General features: G+C 44.8%; 2 protein-coding genes across 2 annotated transcripts; one reads left to right on the plus strand and one right to left on the minus strand.

Moving 5' to 3' along the window:
- Positions 1 to 13,777: 13,777 nt before the first annotated feature.
- LOC124685840 lies at positions 13,778 to 14,427 on the plus strand. Its single transcript, XM_047219873.1, has 2 exons — positions 13,778 to 14,004; positions 14,134 to 14,427. The coding sequence occupies exons 1-2, from the start codon at positions 13,937 to 13,939 to the stop codon at positions 14,189 to 14,191; spliced, it is 126 nt and encodes a 41-aa protein (XP_047075829.1). The 5' UTR covers positions 13,778 to 13,936; the 3' UTR covers positions 14,192 to 14,427.
- A 537-nt stretch (positions 14,428 to 14,964) lies between these two features.
- On the minus strand, positions 14,965 to 15,702 carry LOC124685810 (putative protein phosphatase 2C 23). Its single transcript, XM_047219845.1, has one exon. It carries the CDS (start codon positions 15,700 to 15,702, stop codon positions 14,965 to 14,967), a length of 738 nt encoding a protein of 245 aa, XP_047075801.1.
- Positions 15,703 to 22,322: the final 6,620 nt, after the last annotated feature.

The raw sequence follows: 22,322 nt of genomic DNA on the forward strand, positions 1-22,322 counted from the left end.
TTTTATTGTTCGTAGAGGATGACATGCGGGACCCATGAGCCAGCAGCTTACTCAACGTTTCAAAGGCGGCATGAGATCGAAAGAAAAAGGCAAGTGACAAAATATCGGGAGCAAAAGATAATCCAAGAAAAGAAACTTTATTGTACATAGAGGATGACATGTGGGTCCCATTTAGCAGCAGCGGTCTCAATGTTTGTAATGCGGCTTGAGATCAAAAGAAAAAGAAAGTAGCTAGTAATTAGGGGGTGAAAAAATATCCAAGAAAAGAAAGTTGATGGACATAGAGGATGACATGCGGGTCCCTTGAGCCAACAGCTTACTCAACGTTTCAAAGGGGGCAGGGGATCAAAAGAAAAAGGCAAGCCAAAAATCAGAGGGTGAAAAAAAATCCAACAAAGGAAACTTTTATAGCACATAGAGGATGACATGCGGGTCCCATGAGCCAGCAGGTTCCTCAACGTTTCAAACGTGGCATGAGATCGAAAGAAAAAGGCAAGTGCCCAAATATGAGGTGCCAAAAAAACTCCAAGAAAAGAAAGTTGATTGCTCATAGAGGATGACATGCGGGTCCCATTTAGCTGCAGCGGTCTCACTGTTTGAGAGGCGGCAGGGGATCGAAAGAAAAAGGCAAGTGAACGAATATGAGGTGCCAAAAATAATCCAAGAAAAGAAAGTTTTATAGTACATAGAGGATGACATGCGGGTCCCATTTAGCAGCAGCGGTATCACCGTTTGAGAGGCGGCAGGGGATCAAAAGAAAAAGAAATTGCCAAAAATCAGAGGGTGAAAAAAAACCAAGAAAATGAACTTTTATAGTACATAGAGGATGACATGCGGGTCCCATGAGCCTGCAGGTTCCTCAACGTTTCAAACGTGGCATGAGATCGAAAGAAAAAGGCAAGTGAAAAAATATGAGGAGCCAAAAATAATTCAAGAAAAGAAAGTTTTATAGTACATAGAGGATGACATGCGGGTCCCATTTAGCAGCAGCGGTATCACCGTTTGAGAGGCGGCAGGGGATCGAAAGAAAAAGGCAAGTGAAAAAATATGAGGAGCCAAAAATAATTCAAGAAAAGAAAGTTTTATAGTACATAGAGGATGACATGCGGGTCCCATTTAGCAGCAGCGGTATCACCGTTTGAGAGGCGGCAGGGGATCGAAAGAAAAAGGTAAGTGACCAAATATGAGGTGCCAAAAATAATTCAAGAAAAGAAAGTTTTATAGTACATAGAGGATGACATGCGGGTCCCGGTTAGCAGCAGCGGTATCACCGTTTGAGAGGCGGCAGGGGATCGAAAGAAAAAGGCAAGTGACCAAATTTGAGGTGCCAAAAAAAACTCCAAGAAAAGAAAGTTGATTGCACATAGAGGATGACATGCGGGTCCCATTTAGCAGCAGCGGTCTCAACGTTTCCAAGGCGGCAAGGGATCAAAAGAAAAAGGAAGTAGCCGGAAATCGGGGGTCAAAAAAATCCAAGAATAGAAAGAATTTTGGTTCATAGAGGATGACATGCGGGACCCATGATCCCGCATCGTAAACGGCTCGATCGGAGAACGTTGAACGAGATGGCGCGATCGAGAAAAAAACAATGCCGGAGAGGCTGCCATCCGGGCCCTACATCCCTCGGCGGTGCGGATTTGCGTTGACTCGGCCGGCGAACCCGAGATTTCGAGATGCACCACGTCCCGGGCCACCATACGCGACGTTTTGGCCGCTTTCGTCGGGCTAGGTGGCCTCAAAAACGAGAAAAAAAAGTTTTGACATGCACCACGGAGGGACCCAAAATCGTCGGCCATGGTACACCAGCAACCACGGCGCGACTTCAACTTCATCGGCCATGGCAACTTTTCTTGTAGTGAATATAGTTTCAAGAGAAGGAACCTGATAATTTGTCGATGAAGAAGGGGATGCCTTGGGCATCCCCAAGCTTAGACTCTTAAGTCTTCTTGAAATATGCAGGGATGAACCACCGGGGCATCCCCAAGCTTAGAGCTTTCACTCTCCTTGATCACATTATATCATCCTCCTCTCTTGACCCTTGAAAACTTCCTCCACACCAAACTCGAAACAAACTCATTAGAGGGTTAGTGCATAATCAAAAACTCACATGTTCAGAGGTGACACAATCATTCTTAACACTTCTGGACATTGCCCAAAGCTACTGGAATTTAATGGAACAAAGAAATCCATCCCACATAGCAAAAGAGGCAATGCGAAATAAAAGGCAGAATCTGTCAAAACAGAACAGTCCGTAAAGACGAATTTTATTGAGGCACCAGACTTGCTCAAATGAAAATGTTCAAATTGAATGAAAGTTGCGTACATATCTGAGGATCACTCACGTAAATTGGAATAATTTTCTGAGTTACCTACAGAGAATTTTGCCCAGATTCGTGACAGCAAAGAAATCTGTTTCTGCGCAGTAATCCAAATCTAGTATGAACCTTACTATCAACGACTTTACTTGGCACAACAAAACACAAAACTAAGATAAGGAGAGGTTGCTACAGTAGTAAACAACTTCCAAGACACAAATATAAAACAAAGTACTGTAGCAAAATAACACATGGGTTATCTCCCAAGAAGTTCTTTCTTTATACCCATTAAGATGGGCTCAGCAGTTTCAATGATGCACTCGCAAGAAATAGTATTTGAAGCAAAAGAGAGCATCAAGAGGCAAGTATGAAACAAATTTAAGCCTAACATGCTTCCTATGAAAAGGAATCTTGTAAATAAACAAGTTCATGAAGAGCAAAGTGACAAGCATAGGAAGATAAAACAAGTGCAGCTTCAAAAATTTCAGCACATAGAGAGGTGTTTTAGTAACATGAAAATTTCTACAACCATATTTTCCTCTCTCATAATAACTTTCAGTAGTATCATGAGCAAACTCAACAATATAACTATCACATAAAGCATTCTTATCATGAGTCTCATGCATAAAATTATTACTACTCCCAACATAAGCATAATCAATTTTATTAGTTGTAGTGGGAGCACATTCAACAAAGTAGCTATCATTATTATTCTCATCATCAAATATAGGAGGCATATCGTAATCATAATCAAATTTATCCTCCATAGTAGGCGGCACCAAAAGACCACTATCATTATAATCATCATATATAGGAGTCAAAGTATCATCAAAGTAAATTTTCTCCTCAATGCTTGGGGGACTAAAAAGATCATGCTCATCAAAGCCAGCTTCCCCAAGCTTAGAATTTTCCATAGCATTAGCAATAATAGTGTTCAAAGCATTCATATTAATAACATTCCCATTAGCATGCATATAAAGTTCCATGAGTTTTTTAATTCTCTCTTCAAACACATCATGTCCTAATTCAAGATAAAGTTCATAAAGTTCTCTCATATTTTTGTTGTTTTCCATTATGCCTAACTAGTGTAAACAAGAAACAAAAAGATGCAATTGCAGGATCTAAAGGAAATAGCTTCGAGCACAAATACAATGGCGCCAGAAAAGTACTTTACCTGGAACCGGAGTATGAGTGCCTTTTACCTTTCCTCCCCGGCAACGGCGCCAGAAAATACTTGATGCTGTCCAGGACTGGCGCGTGGTTGACGAGGGAGGAAATGGTGTAGCTTTCCTTCGTTCCCCGGCAACGGCGCCAGAAAATAGCTTGATGTCTACGCCCCCTCCTTTTCCTGTAGACAGTGTTGGGCCTCCAAGAGCAGAGGTTTGTAGAACAGCAGCAAATTTCCCTTAAGTGGATCACCCAAGGTTTATCGAACTCAGGGAGGAAGAGGTCAAAGATATCCCTATCATGCAACCCTGCAACCACAAAGCAAGAAGTCTCTTGTGTCCCCAACACACCTAATAGGTGCACTAGTTCGGCGAAGAGATAGTGAAATACAGGTGGTATGAATAAGTATGAGCAGTAGCAACGGCACCGGAAAAGTGCTTTGCCCGGGACGAGTAAACAAGCGAGTAGTAACGCAGCGAGTAGTAACGCAGATAAAACGAGTAAACAAGCAGCGATAGCGATATTTAGGAACAAGGCCTAGGGATTAGACTTTCACTAGTGGACACTCTCAACTTTGATCACATAACAGAATAGATAAATGCATACTCTACACTCTTTTGTTGGATGATGAACACCATTGCGTAGGATTACACGAACCCTCAATGCCGGAGTTAACAAGCTCCACAATTTTCGATGTTCATATTTAAATAACCTTAGAGTGCATGACAGATCAACACAACTAAACCAAGTACTAACGTAGCATGCACACTGTCACCTTCACGCTACGAAAGGAGGCATAGATCACATCAATACCATCATAGCAATAGTTAACTTCATAATCTACAAGAGATCACAATCATAGCCTACGCCAAGTACTAACACGGATGCACACACTGTCACCATTACACCGTGCAGGAGGAATAAAACTACTTTAATAACATCACTAGAGTAGCACATAGATAAATTGTGATACAAAACACATTGCAATCATAAAGAGATATAAATAAGCACTTCACTATGCCATTCATAACGAGTGAATAAGTATTCTGTGAAATATAGCCTAAGAGACCCACAGGGTGCACACACTTGTCACCTTTACACACGTGGGACAAGGAGTCTCCGGAGATCACATAAGTAAAATTCACTTGACTAGCATAACGACATCTAGATTACAAGCATCATCATATGAATCTCAATCATGTAAGGCAGCTCATGAGATTATTGTATTGAAGTACATAGGAGAGAGATGAACCACACAGCTACCGGTACAGCCCCGAGCCTCGATGGAGAACTACTCCCTCCTCATGGGAGACAGCAGCGTTGATGAAGATGGCGGTGGTGTCGATGGAGAAGCCTTCCGGGGGCACTTCCCCGTCCCGGTGGCGTGCCGGAACAGAGACTCCTGTCCCCCAGATCTTGGCTTCGCGATGGCGGCGGCTCTGGATGGTTTTTCGTACCGTGGCTTTTTCGTATCGAGGTTTTAGGTCAAGGGGCTTCTTATAGGCGAAGAGGCGGCGTCAGAAGGTCAACGAGGCGACGACACCATAGGGGGGCGCCGGCCACCCCCAGGCCGCGCCGGCCTATGGTCTGGTGGGCCTGTGGCCCCCCTCTGGCGACTCTCGGGTGTTCTGGATGCTTCCGGGGATTCTAAGATCTTCGGTGTTGATTTCGTCCGATTCCGAGAATATTTCCTTACTAGGATTTCTGAAACCAAAAACAGCAGAAAACAGAAGCGGCCCTTCGGCATCTCGTCAATAGGTTAGTTCCGGAAAACGCATAAATATGACATAAAGTATGCATAAAACATGTAGATATCATCAATAATGTGGCATGGAACATAAGAAATTATCGATACGTCGGAGACGTATCAATGCCCCGGTGGTTCACCCCTGCATATTTCAAGAAGACTCAAGCGTCTAAGCTTGGGGATGCCCAAGGCATCCCCTTCTTCATCGACAAATTATCAGGTTCCTTCTCTTGAAACTATATTTTTATTCCATCACATCTTATGTACTTTACTTGGAGCGTCTGTTTGCTTTCGTTTTTGTTTTTGTTTGAATAAATGCTTGTGTGGGAGAGAGACACGCTCCGCTGGTTCATATGAACACATGTGTTCTTAGCTTTTAATTTTCATGGCGAAGGATGAAACTGCTTCGTTAATTGTTATATGGTTGGAAACGGGAAATGCTACATGTAGTAATTGGTAGAATGTCTTGAATAATTTGATAGTTGGCAATTGTTGTGCTCCTGTTTAAGCTCTTGCATCATATACTTTGCACGTATTAATGAAGAAATACATAGAGCTTGCTAAAATTTGGTTTGCATAATTGGTCTCTCTAAGGTCTAGATAATTTCTAGTATTGAGTTTGAACAACAAGGAAGACGGTGTAGAGTCTTATAATGTTTACAATATGTCTTTTATGTGAGTTTTGCTGCACCGGTTCATCCTTGTGTTTGTTTCAAATAACCTTGCTAGCCTAAGCCTTGTATCGAGAGGGAATACTTCTCATGCATCCAAAATCCTTGAGCCAACCACTATGCCATTTGTGTCCACCATACCTACCTACTACATGGCATTTCTCCGCCATTCCAAAGTAAATTGCTTGAGTGCTACCTTTAAATTTCTATCCTTCACCTTTGCAATATATAGCTCATGGGACAAATAGCCTAAAAACTATTGTGGTAATGAATATGTACTTATGCACTTTATCTCTTATTAAGTTGCTTGTTGTGCGATAACCATGTTCCTGGGGACTCCATCAACTACTCTTTGTTGAATATCATGTGAGTTGCTATGCATGTCCGTCTTGTCTGAAGTAAGGGAGATTTACCGCTAGAATGGTTAGAGCATGCATAATGTTAGAGAAGAACATTGGGCCGCTAACTAAAGCCATGATCCATGGTGGAAGTTTCAGTTTTGGACAAATATCCTCAATCTCATATGAGAAAATTAATTGTTGTTGAATGCTTATGCATAAAAGAGGAGTCCATTATCTATTGTCTATGTTGTCCCGGTATGGATGTCTAAGTTGAGAATAATCAATAGCGAGAAATCCGATGCGAGCTTTCTCCTTAGACCTTTGTACAGGCGGCATAGAGGTACCCCTTTGTGACACTTGGTGAAAACATATGCATTGCGATGATAATCCAGGTAATCCGAGCTAATTAGGACAAGGTGCGGGCACTATTAGTATACTATGCATGAGGCTTGCAACTTGTAGGATATAATTTACATGACACATATGCTTTATTACTACCGTTGACAAAATTGTTTCTTGTTTTCAAAACCAAAGCTCTAGCACAAATATAGCAATCAATGCTTCCCTCTGCGAAGGGCCATTCTTTTACTTTTATTGTTGAGTCAGTTCACCTATTTCTCTCCATCTCAAGAAGCAAACACTTGTGTGAACTGTGCATTGATTCCTACATACTTGCATATTGCACTTGTTATATTGCTTTGCATTGACAACTATCCATGAGATATACATGTTACAAGTTGAAAGCAACCGCTGAAACTTAATCTTCCATTGTGTTGCTTCAATGCCTTTACTTTGAATGATTGCTTTATGAGTTAACTCTTATGCAAGACTTATTGATGCTTGTCTTGAAAGTACTATTCGTGAAAAGTCTTTGCTATATGATTCAGTTGTTTACTCATGTCATTACCATTGTTTTGATCGCTGCATTCATTACATATGCTTACAATAGTATGATCAAGTTTATGATGGCATGTCACTCCAGAAATTATCTTTGTTATCGTTTACCTGCTCGGGACGAGCAGAAACTAAGCTCGGGGATGCTGATACGTCTCCGACGTATCGATAATTTCTTATGTTCCATGCCACATTATTGATGATATCTACATGTTTTATGCATACTTTATGTCATATTTATGCGTTTTCCGGAACTAACCTATTGACGAGATGCCAAAGGGCCAGTTGTTGTTTTCTGCTGTTTTTGGTTTCAGAAATCCTAGTAAGAAAATATTCTCGGAATCGGACGAAATCAACGCCCAGCATCTTAGAATCCCCGGAAGCATCCAGAACACCCGAGAGAGGCCAGAGGGGGGCCACAGGCCCACCAGATGGTAGGCCGGCGCGGCCTGGGGGTGAACCGCGCCCCCCCTAGCGTGTCGTCGCCTCGTTGACCTTCTGACGCCGCCTCTTCGCCTATAAGAAGCCCCTCGACCTAAAACCTCGAGACGGAAAAGCCACGGTACGAGAAACCTTCCAGAGCCGCCGCCATCGCGAAGCCAAGATCTGGGGGACAGGAGTCTCTGTTCCAGCACGCCGCCGGGACGGGGAAGTGCCCCCGGAAGGCTTCTCCATCGACACCGCTGCCATCTCCACCGCCATCTTCATCAACGCTGCTGTCTCCCATGAGGAGGGAGTAGTTCTCCATCGAGGCTCGGGGCTGTACCGGTAGCTATGTGGTTAATCTCTCTCCTATGTACTTCAATACAATGATCTCATGAGCTGCCTTACATGATTGAGATTCATATGATTTTTGTATCACTATTCATCTATGTGCTACTCTAGTGATGTTATTAAAGTACTCTATTCCTCCTGCATGGTGTAAAGGTGGCAGTGTGTGCATCATGTAGTACTTGGCGTAGTTTATGATTGTGATCTCTTGTAGATTATGAAGTTAACTATTACTATGATGGTATTGATGTGATCTATTTGGTTATGTTGATCTATCTTGCACTCTAAGGTTATTTAAATATGAACATTGAATATTGTGGAGCTTGTTAACTCCGGCATTGAGGGTTCGTGTAATCCTACACAATTAGTGGTGTTCATCATCCAACAAGAGGGTGTAGAGTCTAGCATCTATCTATTTATTCTGTTATGTGATCAATGTTGAGAGTGTCCACTAGTGAAAGTATAATCCCTAGGCCTTGTTCCTAAATACTGCTATCACTGCTTGTTTACTGTTTTACTGCATCTGTACTGTCTGCAATATTACCACCATCAACTACACGCCAACAAGCACTTTTCTGGCGCCGTTACTACTGCTCATATATATTCATACCACCTGTATTTCACTATCTCTTCGCCGAACTAGTGCACCTATTAGGTGTGTTGGGGACACAAGAGACTTCTTGCTTTGTGGTTGCGGGGTTGCATGAGAGGGATATCTTTGACCTCTTCCTCCCTGAGATCGATAAACCTTGGGTGATCCACTTAAGGGAAACTTGCTGCTGTTCTACAAACCTCTGCTCTTGGAGGCCCAACACTGTCTACAAGAATAGAAGCACCCGTAGACATCATAGACATCAACTAAACTAACAAGAGTTGGAGGTGCAATAGTTTGATGGGAGAGGCGCCACACAAAAGAGTTAGATGGGTGAAATAGTTTCCCCGGAGGGTCAGTCTGTGCTTTTCTTTCACAAAAGGGTTATTTTTGTGTAAATTGCCGAGTCTGATTTGGTACTATAAATAAAATATGTCTATACACATTCGTACCTAAATAAAGTTATAATCTTTTTTAGTAACGGAGGGAGTAAATATTCTTCAGAATGATTGTATCAATCTTGAGTAACATATAAAGTTCTTTGATCACAAAAAAAACGAAAAAAGAAAAAAAGGGGAAAAACCTTGGTAGTTGTCATCACCTAAGAAACTAGCGCCGCCGACACCTCCACCTCCTCATAGGTCGGTTTCCCCCTCTGGTTTGGCCTCGCCGTCGTTAGATGAGGTGGGAAACCCGATCTATGTGTGAACTTTTCATAAAAGTAGTGTTTTCAATAGATTAGTTGAAAGTTTGGTAGCCACTTCTTTTTAGCCTCTGGGCACGGGCCATTTGGATCTTACTTCACCAAATTGAGTTTGGATATTTTCTCATGGTTGTCGCAAGATTTACCTTTACACGAGCACTCAAGATCTATTATATTTAGTTGCAATAATGGTACTGGATCGATATCAACTCACCAAGTAGTGCAGAGGAACTCGATGCCGATGATGGGCTCATCGATCCCCACAAATCCTCCAAACTGTGAGGATATCTCCTCGTTGCGGCGTAGTCCATGCGTACATAGGTAAATCCGCGAGAGCTTAGCCATCCAGGGCTAGGCGATCACAGTGAGAATGGTGCAGCCTTTTGGCGTATGTGGAGAAGGGCGAGAGAGAGACATGACCAACCAAAGGACCAGGAGAAAAGTTCAAAGAACATTGCACACCAATTGAGGTGGGGCACCTCTATTTAAAGGGGCCAAAGGGAAGGGGCTTGAAGGATGGGCTGGTGGCCACCGCCCTTAGGTCAGTCGACGAGGGTGGGTTGGCCGCCAGCCCTCCTCCCTAGGTCGGTTGGCCCTGGTGGGCCGGCCCACCAAACCCTAGCCCCAAGGCCTTCCCTCTGGAAGGAGGGTAAAGGGAGGGGCGCCTTGGCCTGCCCAGCTCCTTGTGTTCCTGGGCAGCCTAGCTACCCTGCACTCCCCTCTCTTATGTCGGAACACTTTCCTATGTTCTTCCTGGTTGGATATAGTGCCCTAGAGACAAATAATAAATAGTGTTTATTATTATATATCAAATATTTTCATGTCATGCTATAATTGTATCAATCGGAAACATTGATACACGTGTGATATTGTAAATAAATCAGGGTCCATGGTGAGCACACATGTGCACAACTAGTTCATTGTGATCAATTGGTTGGTCGAGGTTTCCCGATCATGGACACGTAGTCATTGAAAATGAGATTATATTATTGAGAAATGATATGATGTACATTCCCGCATATAAGTATTGTAACTCGATTGAAGTCGCATCAAGTTCAACGTTACGATATTTATGAAAGCGTCGTAACCTAATCCTTAGACTGTGAGACAATATCTAATCACCGTCCCCGGAGGATGCTTTCGTTGTATCAACATACACATGATACATCTCAAATATATCTACTAGTCCAAACACTTTGCTCGAAGATTTTCTCTAGAATCTCATCATACTTGGATAAAACTGCTAAATCTAGTGTTGTATTTAGTAAAAGTCTTGTTTTTGTCTGTTTTCGCACAAAAATAAAATCGGGGAAATACCACAGAAGTTTTTCACCGAAAGAAGGGACCTGGAGCTTTGAATCACGAGAGGGAATCCATGAGGCCCAAACGAAGACAAGTGGCACGCCCACCAGTATAGGGTGCACCACTATGGCCCGTTTGGCCCTTGATCATCGTCTCGCCTCCCCCTTCGCGTGGTGCCTTATGTACCCTAAAAACCTACCCTGCCATAAGGACGGAGTGTTTTGCGAAACAGAGCACCGCTGAGACGACGATCTTCGTTTCGGGGGTCAGATTGATCCTGCTCTCCACCCTGGAGAAAGGGATTTCGAGAGCTTCTTCATCATCACCGCCACCAACGTCATCACCAGCAACTATGTACTCACTCTCCATCACCATGATTGAGTAGTTCTCTGTAGGATAAGAGGTGGATGGGGTTTGGATGAGATTGATCATGTAATCATCCATATGTATCAAGATTTGAGGTGTTTGTTCCACATATTAGGGCCGCATTTGCGTCTCCACGGACAGCCTAGTCACTATGCGCCAGGCCGCTGGGTTGGGTAAAGATGCATTTTTCGACCGCGCGGTCGCAAACGATCTCCCCGCATCCATTTGCGCCACCCTGTTGGAGATGCCTTAAGGGGTCAACGACCAAGCTCTGACACTGCTCGCTACCCGGTCCCCACCCTTTCCCACTCCTTATCCTGGCCGGTTCCGACCAGAGAAGAAAAGTAAGAAGCTTAGGCCGGTGCCTCTTGCTCCCTAACCCAAATGCCACCACCGGTGTATGATGAGGAAGATGGATTGGGATATGATATGAATCTTACATGCGACACTATCTAGGTAGTAAGACAATGAGTATTTCCAGTGGGGATTATCCTTTTCCCGACGCACCAAACAATTCTAGGGTTCAATTTGAACTAGGATTAAATAGTTTATGGTGCAAACATGATGAACTTTGAGGTCGAGGTTTGATTATCCCAACCACTAAGATTTTAGGACATAAAATGTACTTTTTTGGTGGTACGGCGCCCGTGGTGATGACGCAGCAACAGGAGGTGTGGCACTGGGTTCGCTAGATGAGGGCATCTCGAGGGGGTCAACCCAAGTCTAATCTATTTATGTCTGAACGACAGCTAGACATGAAATATCCAACCCAACGGCCTAACTCGAAAGGATGAATTATCCAGGCGTGACCCATCTAGGGACCTAATTGGGTCGAGTTTGCATCAAGGCATACATGTCCGCATTGCTAATTTTGAAGTGCCGATTTTGTGGACTGAAATTTAGGTGCTCAATTTAGCTTAAGGTTTGTTTTGGACCTTTTCCAAAGATATAGGGTGGGCTCTATAACATCTAGTGCAGCAACCTGTCCATTCACGAATAAACGAATAAGTGTACTTCTAGCTTTGTACTAAGTTAAACTTTAGCCAATTTTATAGGAAAATATACCAACATTTATGACATTAAATTAATATCATCACATTAATGTAATTTTATAATTTACCAATTTGGCATTATATATATTGATACTTATCTACATAAAGCTAGTAAAATTTTAATAAAATAAATTTAGGACAAAGTTATAGGTACATTTATTTGTGGAGGAGGGAAGTAAATGAATGGAAAAAGCGCGTAGATGAGTGGGAACGGTTGCTTGTCCCTGTAAGTTATAAACACGACAAGATGCAGCAATAATAGGGTTGTTTGGGAATTGTTAGGATATATGAGCATCTCCACCGGTGCGCGCCAAATTGTCGTCGGCAGGGTCGCAGGTACTGTTGTATCGGGCCGCCGGCAGTGCATCCTCTATTTGGGGACGATGTTCCCACACCGGCGCCTCCCAAATGGCGGCCCCCAAAACTTTTTCTTTCTTTTTATAATATTTTGAAACAACATATCAATCACATTTTATTCATACTATATTCAATAATTCATACAATCACATAAATAGTACTTAAATTATTCATGCAATCAACCAAATAGTACTTAAATTATTCATACAATCAATCAATCAAACAAATGGAAATTAAATTATGATGGCTCGGCAAAACTTGTAGGGAGTCTCTGTACATGTCGACTCTGCCATCTGTAGGTAGTCATTGGTTGTATCTGGAGGAGCTCCGTATGCAAGACAGCGCATTGCAGCAGTGCATTTCTGAATTGAGGTGAAGCTCCACAAACCCTGTGCAATCTTGCTTGGCCATGAAGTAGTTGTCGTACGCCTTGACGCCGTAGACAATCTTCAAGAACATCGCCTTGTTCATCCTAAACCGGCGCCGAAATTTCTTCGGCGAATGAGTCGCGTCGTCGTTGAAGTAGTGGGCGTCAAACAACATTGCGCCAGCTTGACGATACCGGTTGATGTTCTTCCTCTTGCCTGACTTTGAGCCGCCGCGCCGAGGCACGATGAAGAAATGCTGGCGAACGCGCAACATGTTCGTCAGAATCAGCTGCTGCTGTTGCCACCGGACAACCTCAATGTTCTGCTCCTCCGTGAATAGCTGCACCATCATCTCATCGTCGCTGTCCATCGCGGCAATCAGACGAACACCTTGCGGACGGGGCGGTTGTGCCGCGGTGGCGGCGAGCTCTGTTCCGGGCGAAACATCGGCCGCCGGTCGAGGGGGTGGCGTCCGTGTCGATGGACGCCGGTTCCTAGACAGGCGGCAGTGTCTATTGCAAGTAGGGGGGCGGCGACGACGGGGACGGTGGCGATCTAGACTAGAGGGGTGGAAGTCAGCTCGGGCGTGGGTAGGAGGTGGGGAAATTGGTGCGTATGGCTGCCAGGCGGAGCCCACGCTCGTTTTCTGACGTGCCGCGAGGTGCCGGCGTGCCCAATTCGCGTCCTACGCGAAGGGGCCGGCACGGCGATGCCGAGATTCTATTGGGCTCGAAAACTAGCCGGCGCCGTTTGGGCGCACCGGTGCGAGCCCAAAAAACCACACCGGCCCCCAAATCGCTATCAGAATCCTATGAGGCGCGCTGGTGGAGATGCTCTAAGGTGTATCGACAAAGTCGTACGAAACAGCCCTAGGGTCACCACACCATTGCTGGTCCTTCAAACAAAGTGGGCTATCTTCCCGTGATGACTTCCTTCATCAAATCCGTTAATTGCTTCGTTGGACAGGTGAAGCCAAGCTGGCAACGTCAGCTGAAGAAAATGAATACACGAGCAATCAGTGGGACACGCACCAAATAGGGCGGTGCAAAACTCCAAAGCTACTAGTAGTGCCTTAAATCGCGGCAAAGGAGCTGTCTTTACACCGCGCACCACCTCCCCTTCCATGTGCGTCATCACTTATATTGGCGTTCCCGTCCATCTCATCTCGCCTCTGCCCTTTGCCTTGCTCCAGTGTCACTCCTAACTAATCCCAAGTCCGTCGCTGCCTTCTTCCCCACATCATCGTCTTCTTGGGACTCCGTCCGTCCACGGGAGGAGAGAGGCCTGGCCATGGATCCCCCGACCGCCCAGTCCATGTCCGCGACCGAAGACTTCCAGGACAAGAGCCTGGACGGATGGTACGTGCGCCCGATCCAGCCCTTCCTATTCTCTTCCCGCTCGGCTCTGCTCGCTCTTCGATTGATCGCTTGTTTCTTCCTCACACTGAATAATTGGCTGTTATAACTGTGCACCCCGAATGTCTGCAGCTGTTCCTGCTGCTACGACTGCTGCTCCAACATCCTGGACTGGATCTGCTGTGTTTGAAACCGATGCTGCTTCTCGCCGGCGTCCCACTCCTTCTGGCCGCCGGAAGCGCGTGAGTTACGCCGGGGTCTCTACATGTTACGCAGGTTTTGGATGTTCCTTTTTAAAACGAGGCCTTTGGAGTAATCTGTAATCTGAATCTCTAATGAACTTCATTAGGCAGCAAAGGCAATTTGGGGACCAATTGCCGGAATGTTGACTTATCTTCCGCTACAAAAGAGTATATATGCAGTAAGGCTACGAGTTTATTAGTCTTGATCCTAATTAAGTACCCATGCTTCATACGGTGTTGTCCATCAGCATTCAGCAAGATGGACTCACCGGTGAAGGTAATGTACTCGCGCCGCACTATGGCACCGATGAAATGTGCATGTCTGGATATAGTTCAACTCGTCCAAAGCGTATACCATCTTCTTTTCAAAAGGAGGGTAGACCAAACTGCTAGACACAAGTCATGGCGCGATGGTCGAATACAGTGGCGGCCTGCATGTAGCTGAAATCGTGGAGTTCGCTTAAAATCTCACTGGAAATAAGACGCTGTAAATGGTTATTTTGGTAGTTGAGTTTCGATCAGGATCCTTGTCGAGATGAGATTACCGCTATTGAAAGGTTATCTGGTCTGAAAAAATGACATGGAAGGAGGCGACCCAATGACTAAATTGGGTGGATGGAGATGGTAGAATTTGGTTTGCAAGGCTAGACCGCTAGAGTGAAAACCCGCTACTCTTCGGGGCGCAAGATTACCGAACTGTGATGAAATTGAAACAAATATATCACGACAAATCCCGAACGAAGGCGACGACAACGGTGATGTCATCCGGCTTCCCGCCGTGGAACCCGACCCCGGCGGCCTGCTTCTGGTACTCAGTGCTGAACGGCGAGACTTTCGTTCGGCTCCGCGACATCTCGTACGCGATGCCCGCGATGACGTCCGCCATGTTCTTGGGCGAGTATCCGTGCGCCGTGCCCATCCGAACTACCCGCTCCAGCTCCATGTCGAAGACGTTGTCGAACAGCCCGTCCGTCCCAGCCACGACGACGTCTCCATCCCTCACGGGCATCTCGCCGACGTCCGCTTTCGCGACGCTGTCCCCCTTCCCGCCGGCACTGATCTGGAACGGGCAGTTGAAGTGGCTTTGCTGCGCCCGCGAACGGTGCACGATGTTGCCGCCCCGGAGCACGGCGAAGGCGCTGTCTCCGATGTACGCCCACCTGAGCGTCGCGCCGGCTAGCGAGAGGATGACGGCCGTGGATGCTCCGGACGCGGCGGACGCGACGGTCTCGTCGTACGCCCGCTCCAGCAGCGTGTATGGGCAGACGGGCGTGCCGGGCTCGATCGCCAGGACGTGCATGAAGGCGCTCGTCATGAGCCCTCGTGAGAACGCGGCTGCGTCCACGCCGCGATTGCGGTACGATCCCACGCCGTCCGCCACGCCGAGGACGCCGGCCTCGTCGTGCCCGAAGTGCGCGTCTTCGTCGTGGTCCGGGAGATAGCAGGAAGCCCACTCCATCCTCAGCAGCTTCGTAGCGTCGTCCTCGGAGGTCGACGCGAGAGGCACTTCTTCGTGGAGTTGTCCGGGATCGTTGGCATCGGCGTCCTCGTAAACCACCAGTGGTGGCGGCGGCAGCACGGAGGCGGCGAAGCTAGCGACGCGGTCTTCCTCTCCGGGTGCTGGCGCGGGCGAGACGCGGCGGCCGAGGCTGAACGCGACGCGGAGGGCGTCGGGGGTTCGATCATCTATCTCGCTCAGGGTTTGCTGGATCTGCTCCAGCTTCTCCATTGTGGCCGGCCTTCCTCCTCTTCCTCTTCGTGATCGCTCTCCTGGAGTCCTGGCCGCCGCATATATATAGGTGACCTAGCATACCACTTCATGTTGTAATATACAAGTCGTTGATATGATCTTCATGAAGGGACTTCTTCATAAATATCACATCCCTCAGAGTGGTACAACAAAAACATTGCAGGTCATAACACTCGATATAATATTACAATCAAGATCTTAACAAGTTGGTATTCTCACAGGTCCGATGAGAACACCCTAAGATAACTTAAGTACTGTTACAAACCAACATAAATATAAAAGAGAGCTCACCAACTTATTTAAGTATGCCACTACGCTGATGTCTACTCACGCTTCTTTCCGTAGACAGTTGGGCCTCAAGAGCGAGGTTTGTAGAAAAGCAAGTTTCCCTTAAGTGAATCACCCAAGGTTTATCGAACTCAGGGAGGAAGAGGTCAAAGATATCCCTCTCAAGCAACCCTGCAATCACGATACAAGAAGTCTCTTGTGTCCCCAACACACCCAATACACTTGTCAGATGTATAGGTGCACTAGTTCGGCGAAGAGATAGTAAAATGCAAGTGATATGGATGGATATGAGTGCTAATAGTAATCTGAATAAAATATGGCAGCGAGTAAACATGCAGTGGAACAGTAAATAAACGGTGACCTCCCCGGCAATGGCACCAGAAAATAGCTTACTGGCGTGCAGTTGGCGTGCGAGATAGGAATCTTTGTGGTGTGACTTTTCTATTCGGAAACAAGGCCTAGGGATCATACTTTCACTAGTGGACACTCTCAACATTGATCACATAATAAAACCACTCTACACTCTCTTGTTGGATGATGAACACCATTAATTGTGTAGGGCTACAAGAGCACCTCAATGCCGGAGTTAACAAGCTCCACAACATTCGATGTTCATATTTAAATAACCTTAGAGTGCATGATAGACCAACACAATTATACCAAGTACTAACATAGCATGCACACCATCACCGACAGACTATGAAAGGAGGAATAGATCACATCAATACTATCATAGTAATAGTTAACTTCATAATCTACAAGAGATCACAATCATAAACTACGCCAAGTACTACATGATGCACACACTGTCACCATTACATCATGGAGGAGGAATAGAGTACTTTAATAACATCACTAGAGTAGCACATAGATTAATAGTGATACAAAGCTCATCATATGGATCTCAATCATGTAAGGCAGCTCATGAGATCATTGTATTGAAGTACATGGGAGAGAGATATGAACCACATAGCTACCGGTACAACCCTTAGCCTCGATGGAGAACTACTCCCTCCTCATGGGAGACAGCAGCGGTGATGAAGATGGCGGTGGTGTCGATGGAGATGCCTTCCGGGGGCACTTCCTCGTCCCGGCGGCGTGCCGGAACAGAGACTTCTGTCCCCCAGATCTTGGCTTCGCGATGGCGGCGGCTCTGGAATGTTTCTCGTACCGTGGCTTATTCCCCCGAAGTTTTTAGGTCAGGAAGGCTTTTATAGGCGGAGAGTCAGAGTCGGAGGGGCCCTGGTGGGGCCAGACAATAGGGGGCGCGCCCCCCTTGGGCCGCGCCGCCACCATGTGTGGTGGCCCTGTGGCTCTCCTCTGGTCCCTCACTGGCTCTCTGGAAGCTTCCGAGAAAAATAAGGTTCTGGGCGTTGATTTCATCCAATTCCGAGAATATTTCCCTACTGCTGTGTTTGGATGCATAGAATTTTAGTGTGGAATTGAATTGGACTAAAATTCCAAATCCAAGATGGAAATGAATTGGCTTCTAATTCGATTCTCTCGTTTGGATGTGTTCGGAAATTGTTGTTGGAATCAAAATTTGTAACCAATTCCAAATCTTGTTTGGATGAACAAACTTAGAATTTGATGAATTTAGTCCACCACACCTGGCCAGCGGCGCCCTCCCCCAGCATGCTCCGCCATGGATCGAGGCGGCGGTGCTCGGAATCACATCTAGGCGGCGGCATCCATACGGAGGGTCGAGGCGTAAGGGACTTGGCCGGATCTCCTCCATGCGAGTTCCGGCGGTGGTGGCGCCGGTTGCAGGGGAAGTCGGCGGCGGTTGCAGGGCCCGCGCCGTTGGCCGGTTGCAGGGGAAGACGGCGGCGGTTGCAGCCCCCCTGCGGCGGTGGTTGGGGCACGTCCCCACGGCGGCGGCTCCGGTTGCAGGGGAGGATGACAGCGGTTGCAGGGTCCCCCGGCGGCGGTGGTTGAGGCATGGGCCCGCGATGGCGCGGTTGCAGGGCGACAGCGGCGGTCGGCTCGGGAGCAACGACGGGGAAGGAGGAGGGCGACCAGTTCGGGGCGACCATGAGGAGAGCGACCAGTTCGCGTTTCCATGCCTTTCCGAGGTCGGGAGCTCGGAAACGGCCCAAGTGAAAAAGGCACGCATGCGGGAACAGCTCGGAATTTGCCTCCTGTTTCCATGCCTCAATTCCAAGGCCACCCAAACAGCTGAATTGGGCCTATTGGCCCCAAATTCCAATTCCACACTAAAATTCTAGGATTTCTGAAACCAAAAATAGCAGAAAACAGGAACTGGCACTTCGGCATCTCGTCAATAGGTTAGTTCCGGAAAATGCATAAAAACATTATAAAGTGTGAACAAAACATGTAGGTATTGTCATAAAACAAGCATGGAACATCAGAAATTATAGATACGTTGGAGACGTATCAGCATCCCCAAGCTTAGTTCCTACTCATCCTCGAGTAGGTAAACGATAAAATAATAATTTCTGAAGTGACATGCTACCAACATAATCTTGATCATACTATTGTAAAGCATATGAGATGAATGAAGTGATTCAAAGCAATGGTAAAGACAATGATTAAACAACTGAATCATATAGCAAAGACTTTTCATGAATAGTACTTTCAAGACAAGCATCAATAAGTCTTGCATAAGAGTTAACTCATAAAGCAATAGATTCAAAGTAAAGGCATTGGAGCAACACAAAGGAAGATATAAGTTTCAGCGGTTGCTTTCAACTTTCAACATGAATATCTCATGGATAATTGTCAACATAAAGTAAAATAATAAGTGCAATAAGCAAGTATGTAGGAATCAATGCACAGTTAACATAAGTGTTTGCTTCTAAGACAGAAAGAAGTAGGTGAACTGACTCAACATAAAAGTAAAAGAATGGCCCTTCGAAGAGGGAAGCATGGATTGCTATATTTGTGCTAGAGCTTTTATTTTGAAAACAAGAAGAGAGCATAAAAGTAATGTTTTGAGAGGTGTTTGTTGTTGTCAACGAATGGTAGTGGGCACTCTAACCCCCTCGCCAGACAGACCTTCAAAGAGCGGCTCCCATGAAAGATTTTTATTTTTGGGTGGCACTCCTTCCAACCTTTGCTTTCACAAACCATGGCTAACCGAATCCTCGGGTGCCTGCCAACAATCTCATACCATGAAGGAGTGCCTTTTTATTTTAGTTTTATTTAGATGACACTCCTCCCCTCCTTTGCTTTCTCAAGCCATGGCTAACCGAATCCTCGGGTGCCGTCCAACAATCACATACCATGGAGGAGTGTCTATTTTTGTAAAATTATGAAAGTTAATTAATTGGGGCTGGGAACCCCATTGCCAGCTCTTTTTGCAAAATTATTGGATAAGCGGATGAAGCCACTAGTCCATTGGTGAAAGTTGCCCAACAAGATTGAAAGATGAACACCACATACTTCCTCATGAGCTATAAAACATTGACACAAATAAGAGGTAATAACTTTTGAATTGTTTAAAGGTAGCACTCAAGCAATTTACTTTGGAATGGCAGAGAAATACCATGTAGTAGGTACGTATGGTGGACACAAATGGCATAGTTTTGGCTCAAGGATTTTGGATGCATGAGAAGTAATCCCTCTCAATACAAGGCTTAGGCTAGCAAGGTTATTTGAAGCAAACACAAGTATGAACCGGTACAGCAAAGCTTACATAAGAACATATTACAAGCATTATAAGACTCTACATTGTCTTCCTTGTTGTTCAAACACCTTTACCAGAAAATATCTAGACATTAGAGAGACCAATCATGCAAACCAAATTTTAACCAGCTCTATGTAGTTCTTCATTAATAGGTGCAAACTACATGATGCAAGAGCTTAAACATGATCTATGTGAGCACAACAATTGCCAAGTATCAAATTATTCAAGACATCATACCAATTACCACATGTAGCATTTTCTGTTTCCAACCATATAACAATTAACGAAGCAGTTTCAACCTTCGCCATGAACATTAAGAGCTAAGAACACCAGTGTTCATATGAACAAGCGGAGCGTGTCTCTCTCCCACACAAGCATTTATTCAGAGAATGAAAATAACAAAAAAAAAATAAAAGCACACAGACGCTCCAAGTAAAGTACATAAGATGTGACGGAATAAAAATATAGTTTCAATAGAAGAAACCTGATAAATTGTTGATGAAGAAGGGGATGCCTTGGGCATCCCCAAGCTTAGATGCTTGAGTCTTCTTGAAATATGCAAGGATGAACCACGGGGGCATCCCCAAGCTTAGACCTTTCACTCTTCTTAATCATATATCATCCTCCTCTCTTGCCCCTTGAAAACTTCCTCCACACCAACTTAAAACAAACTCATTAGAGGGTTAGTGCATAATCAAAAATTCACATGTTCAGAGGTGACACAATCATTCTTAACACTTCTGGACATTTCACAAAGCTTCTGAAAGTTAATGGAACAAAGAAATCCATCCAACATAGCAAAACAGGCAATGCGAAATAAATGGCAGAATCTGTCAAAACAGAACAGTCCGTAAAGAGAATTTTTTAGAGGCACTGGACTTGCTCAGATGAAAATGCTCAAATTGAATGAAAGTTGCATACATATCTGAGGATCACGCACGTAAATTGGCAGATTTTCTGAGTTACCTACAGAGAACCCTGCCCAAATTCGTGACGGACGAAATCTGTTTTCGCGCAATAATCCAAATCTAGTATCAACCTTACTATCAAAGACTTTACTTGGCACAACAATACAATAAAATAAAGATAAGGAGAGGTTGCTACAGTAGTAACAACTTCCAAGACTCAAATATAAAACAAAATTGTTGTAGTAAAATAAAAACATGGGTTATCTCCCAAGAAGTGCTTTCTTTATAGCCATTAAGATGGGCTCAGTAATTTTAATGATGCACTCCCAAGAAATAAGAGTTGAAGCAAAAGAGAGCATCAAGAAGCAAATTCAAAACACATTTAAGTCTAACCTACTTCCTATGAAAAGGAATCTTGTAAATAAACAAGTTCATGGAGAACAAAGTGAATAGCATAGGAAGACAAAACAAGTGTAACTTCAAAAATTTCAGCATATAGAGAGGTGTTTTAGTAACATGAAAAATTCTACAACCATATTTTCCTCTCTCATAAAGATTTTCAGTAGCATCATGAACAAACTCAACAACATAACTATCACATGAAACATTCTTATCATGAGCTACATGCGTAAAATTATTACTACTCCCAACATAAGCATAGTCATTCTTATTAATTATAGTGGGAGCAAATTCAACAAAGTAGCTATCATTATTATTCTCATCAAGTGTAGGAGGCATAGTACAATCATAATAAAATTTACTCTCCATAGTAGGTGGCACCAAAAGACCACTATCATTATAATGATCATAAATAGGAGGCAAAGTATCATCAAAGGAAATTTTCTCCTTAATGCTTGGGGGACTAAAGATATCATGCTCATCAAAACTAGCTTCCCCAAGCTTAGAATTTTCCATAGTATTAGCAACAATGGTGTTCAAAGCGTTCATACTAATATCATTGCTACTAGCATGCAAATAAGATTCCATAGGTTTTTTAATTTTCGCATCAAACAATCCATGTCTTAACTCAGGAAATAGATTAAAAAGCTCATAGTTGCTTTCCATTATGCCTAACTAGTGAAAAACAAGAAACAAAAAGATGCAATTGCAGGATCTAAAGGAAATAGCTTCGAGAACTTACAACGGCGCCAGAAAATAGCTTAGTTGCCTGGGACCGGAGTGTGAGTGCCGTTTACCTTTCCTCCCCGGCAACGGCGCCAGAAAATAGCTTGATGTCTACTCACGCTTCTTTTCCTGCAGACAGTGTTCGGCCTCCAAGAGCAGAGGTTTGTAGAACAGCAGCAAGTTTCCCTTAAGTGAATCACCCAAGGTTTATCGAACTCAGGGAGGAAGAGGTCAAAGATATCCCTCTCAAGCAACCCTGCAATCACGATACAAGAAGTCTCTTGTGTCCCCAACACACCCAATACACTTGTCAGATGTATAGGTGCACTAGTTCGGCGAAGAGATAGTAAAATGCAAGT

The sequence above is a fragment of the Lolium rigidum genome, chromosome 2 (assembly GCF_022539505.1).
Source record: "Lolium rigidum isolate FL_2022 chromosome 2, APGP_CSIRO_Lrig_0.1, whole genome shotgun sequence".
NCBI classification, from domain to species: domain Eukaryota; kingdom Viridiplantae; phylum Streptophyta; class Magnoliopsida; order Poales; family Poaceae; genus Lolium; species Lolium rigidum.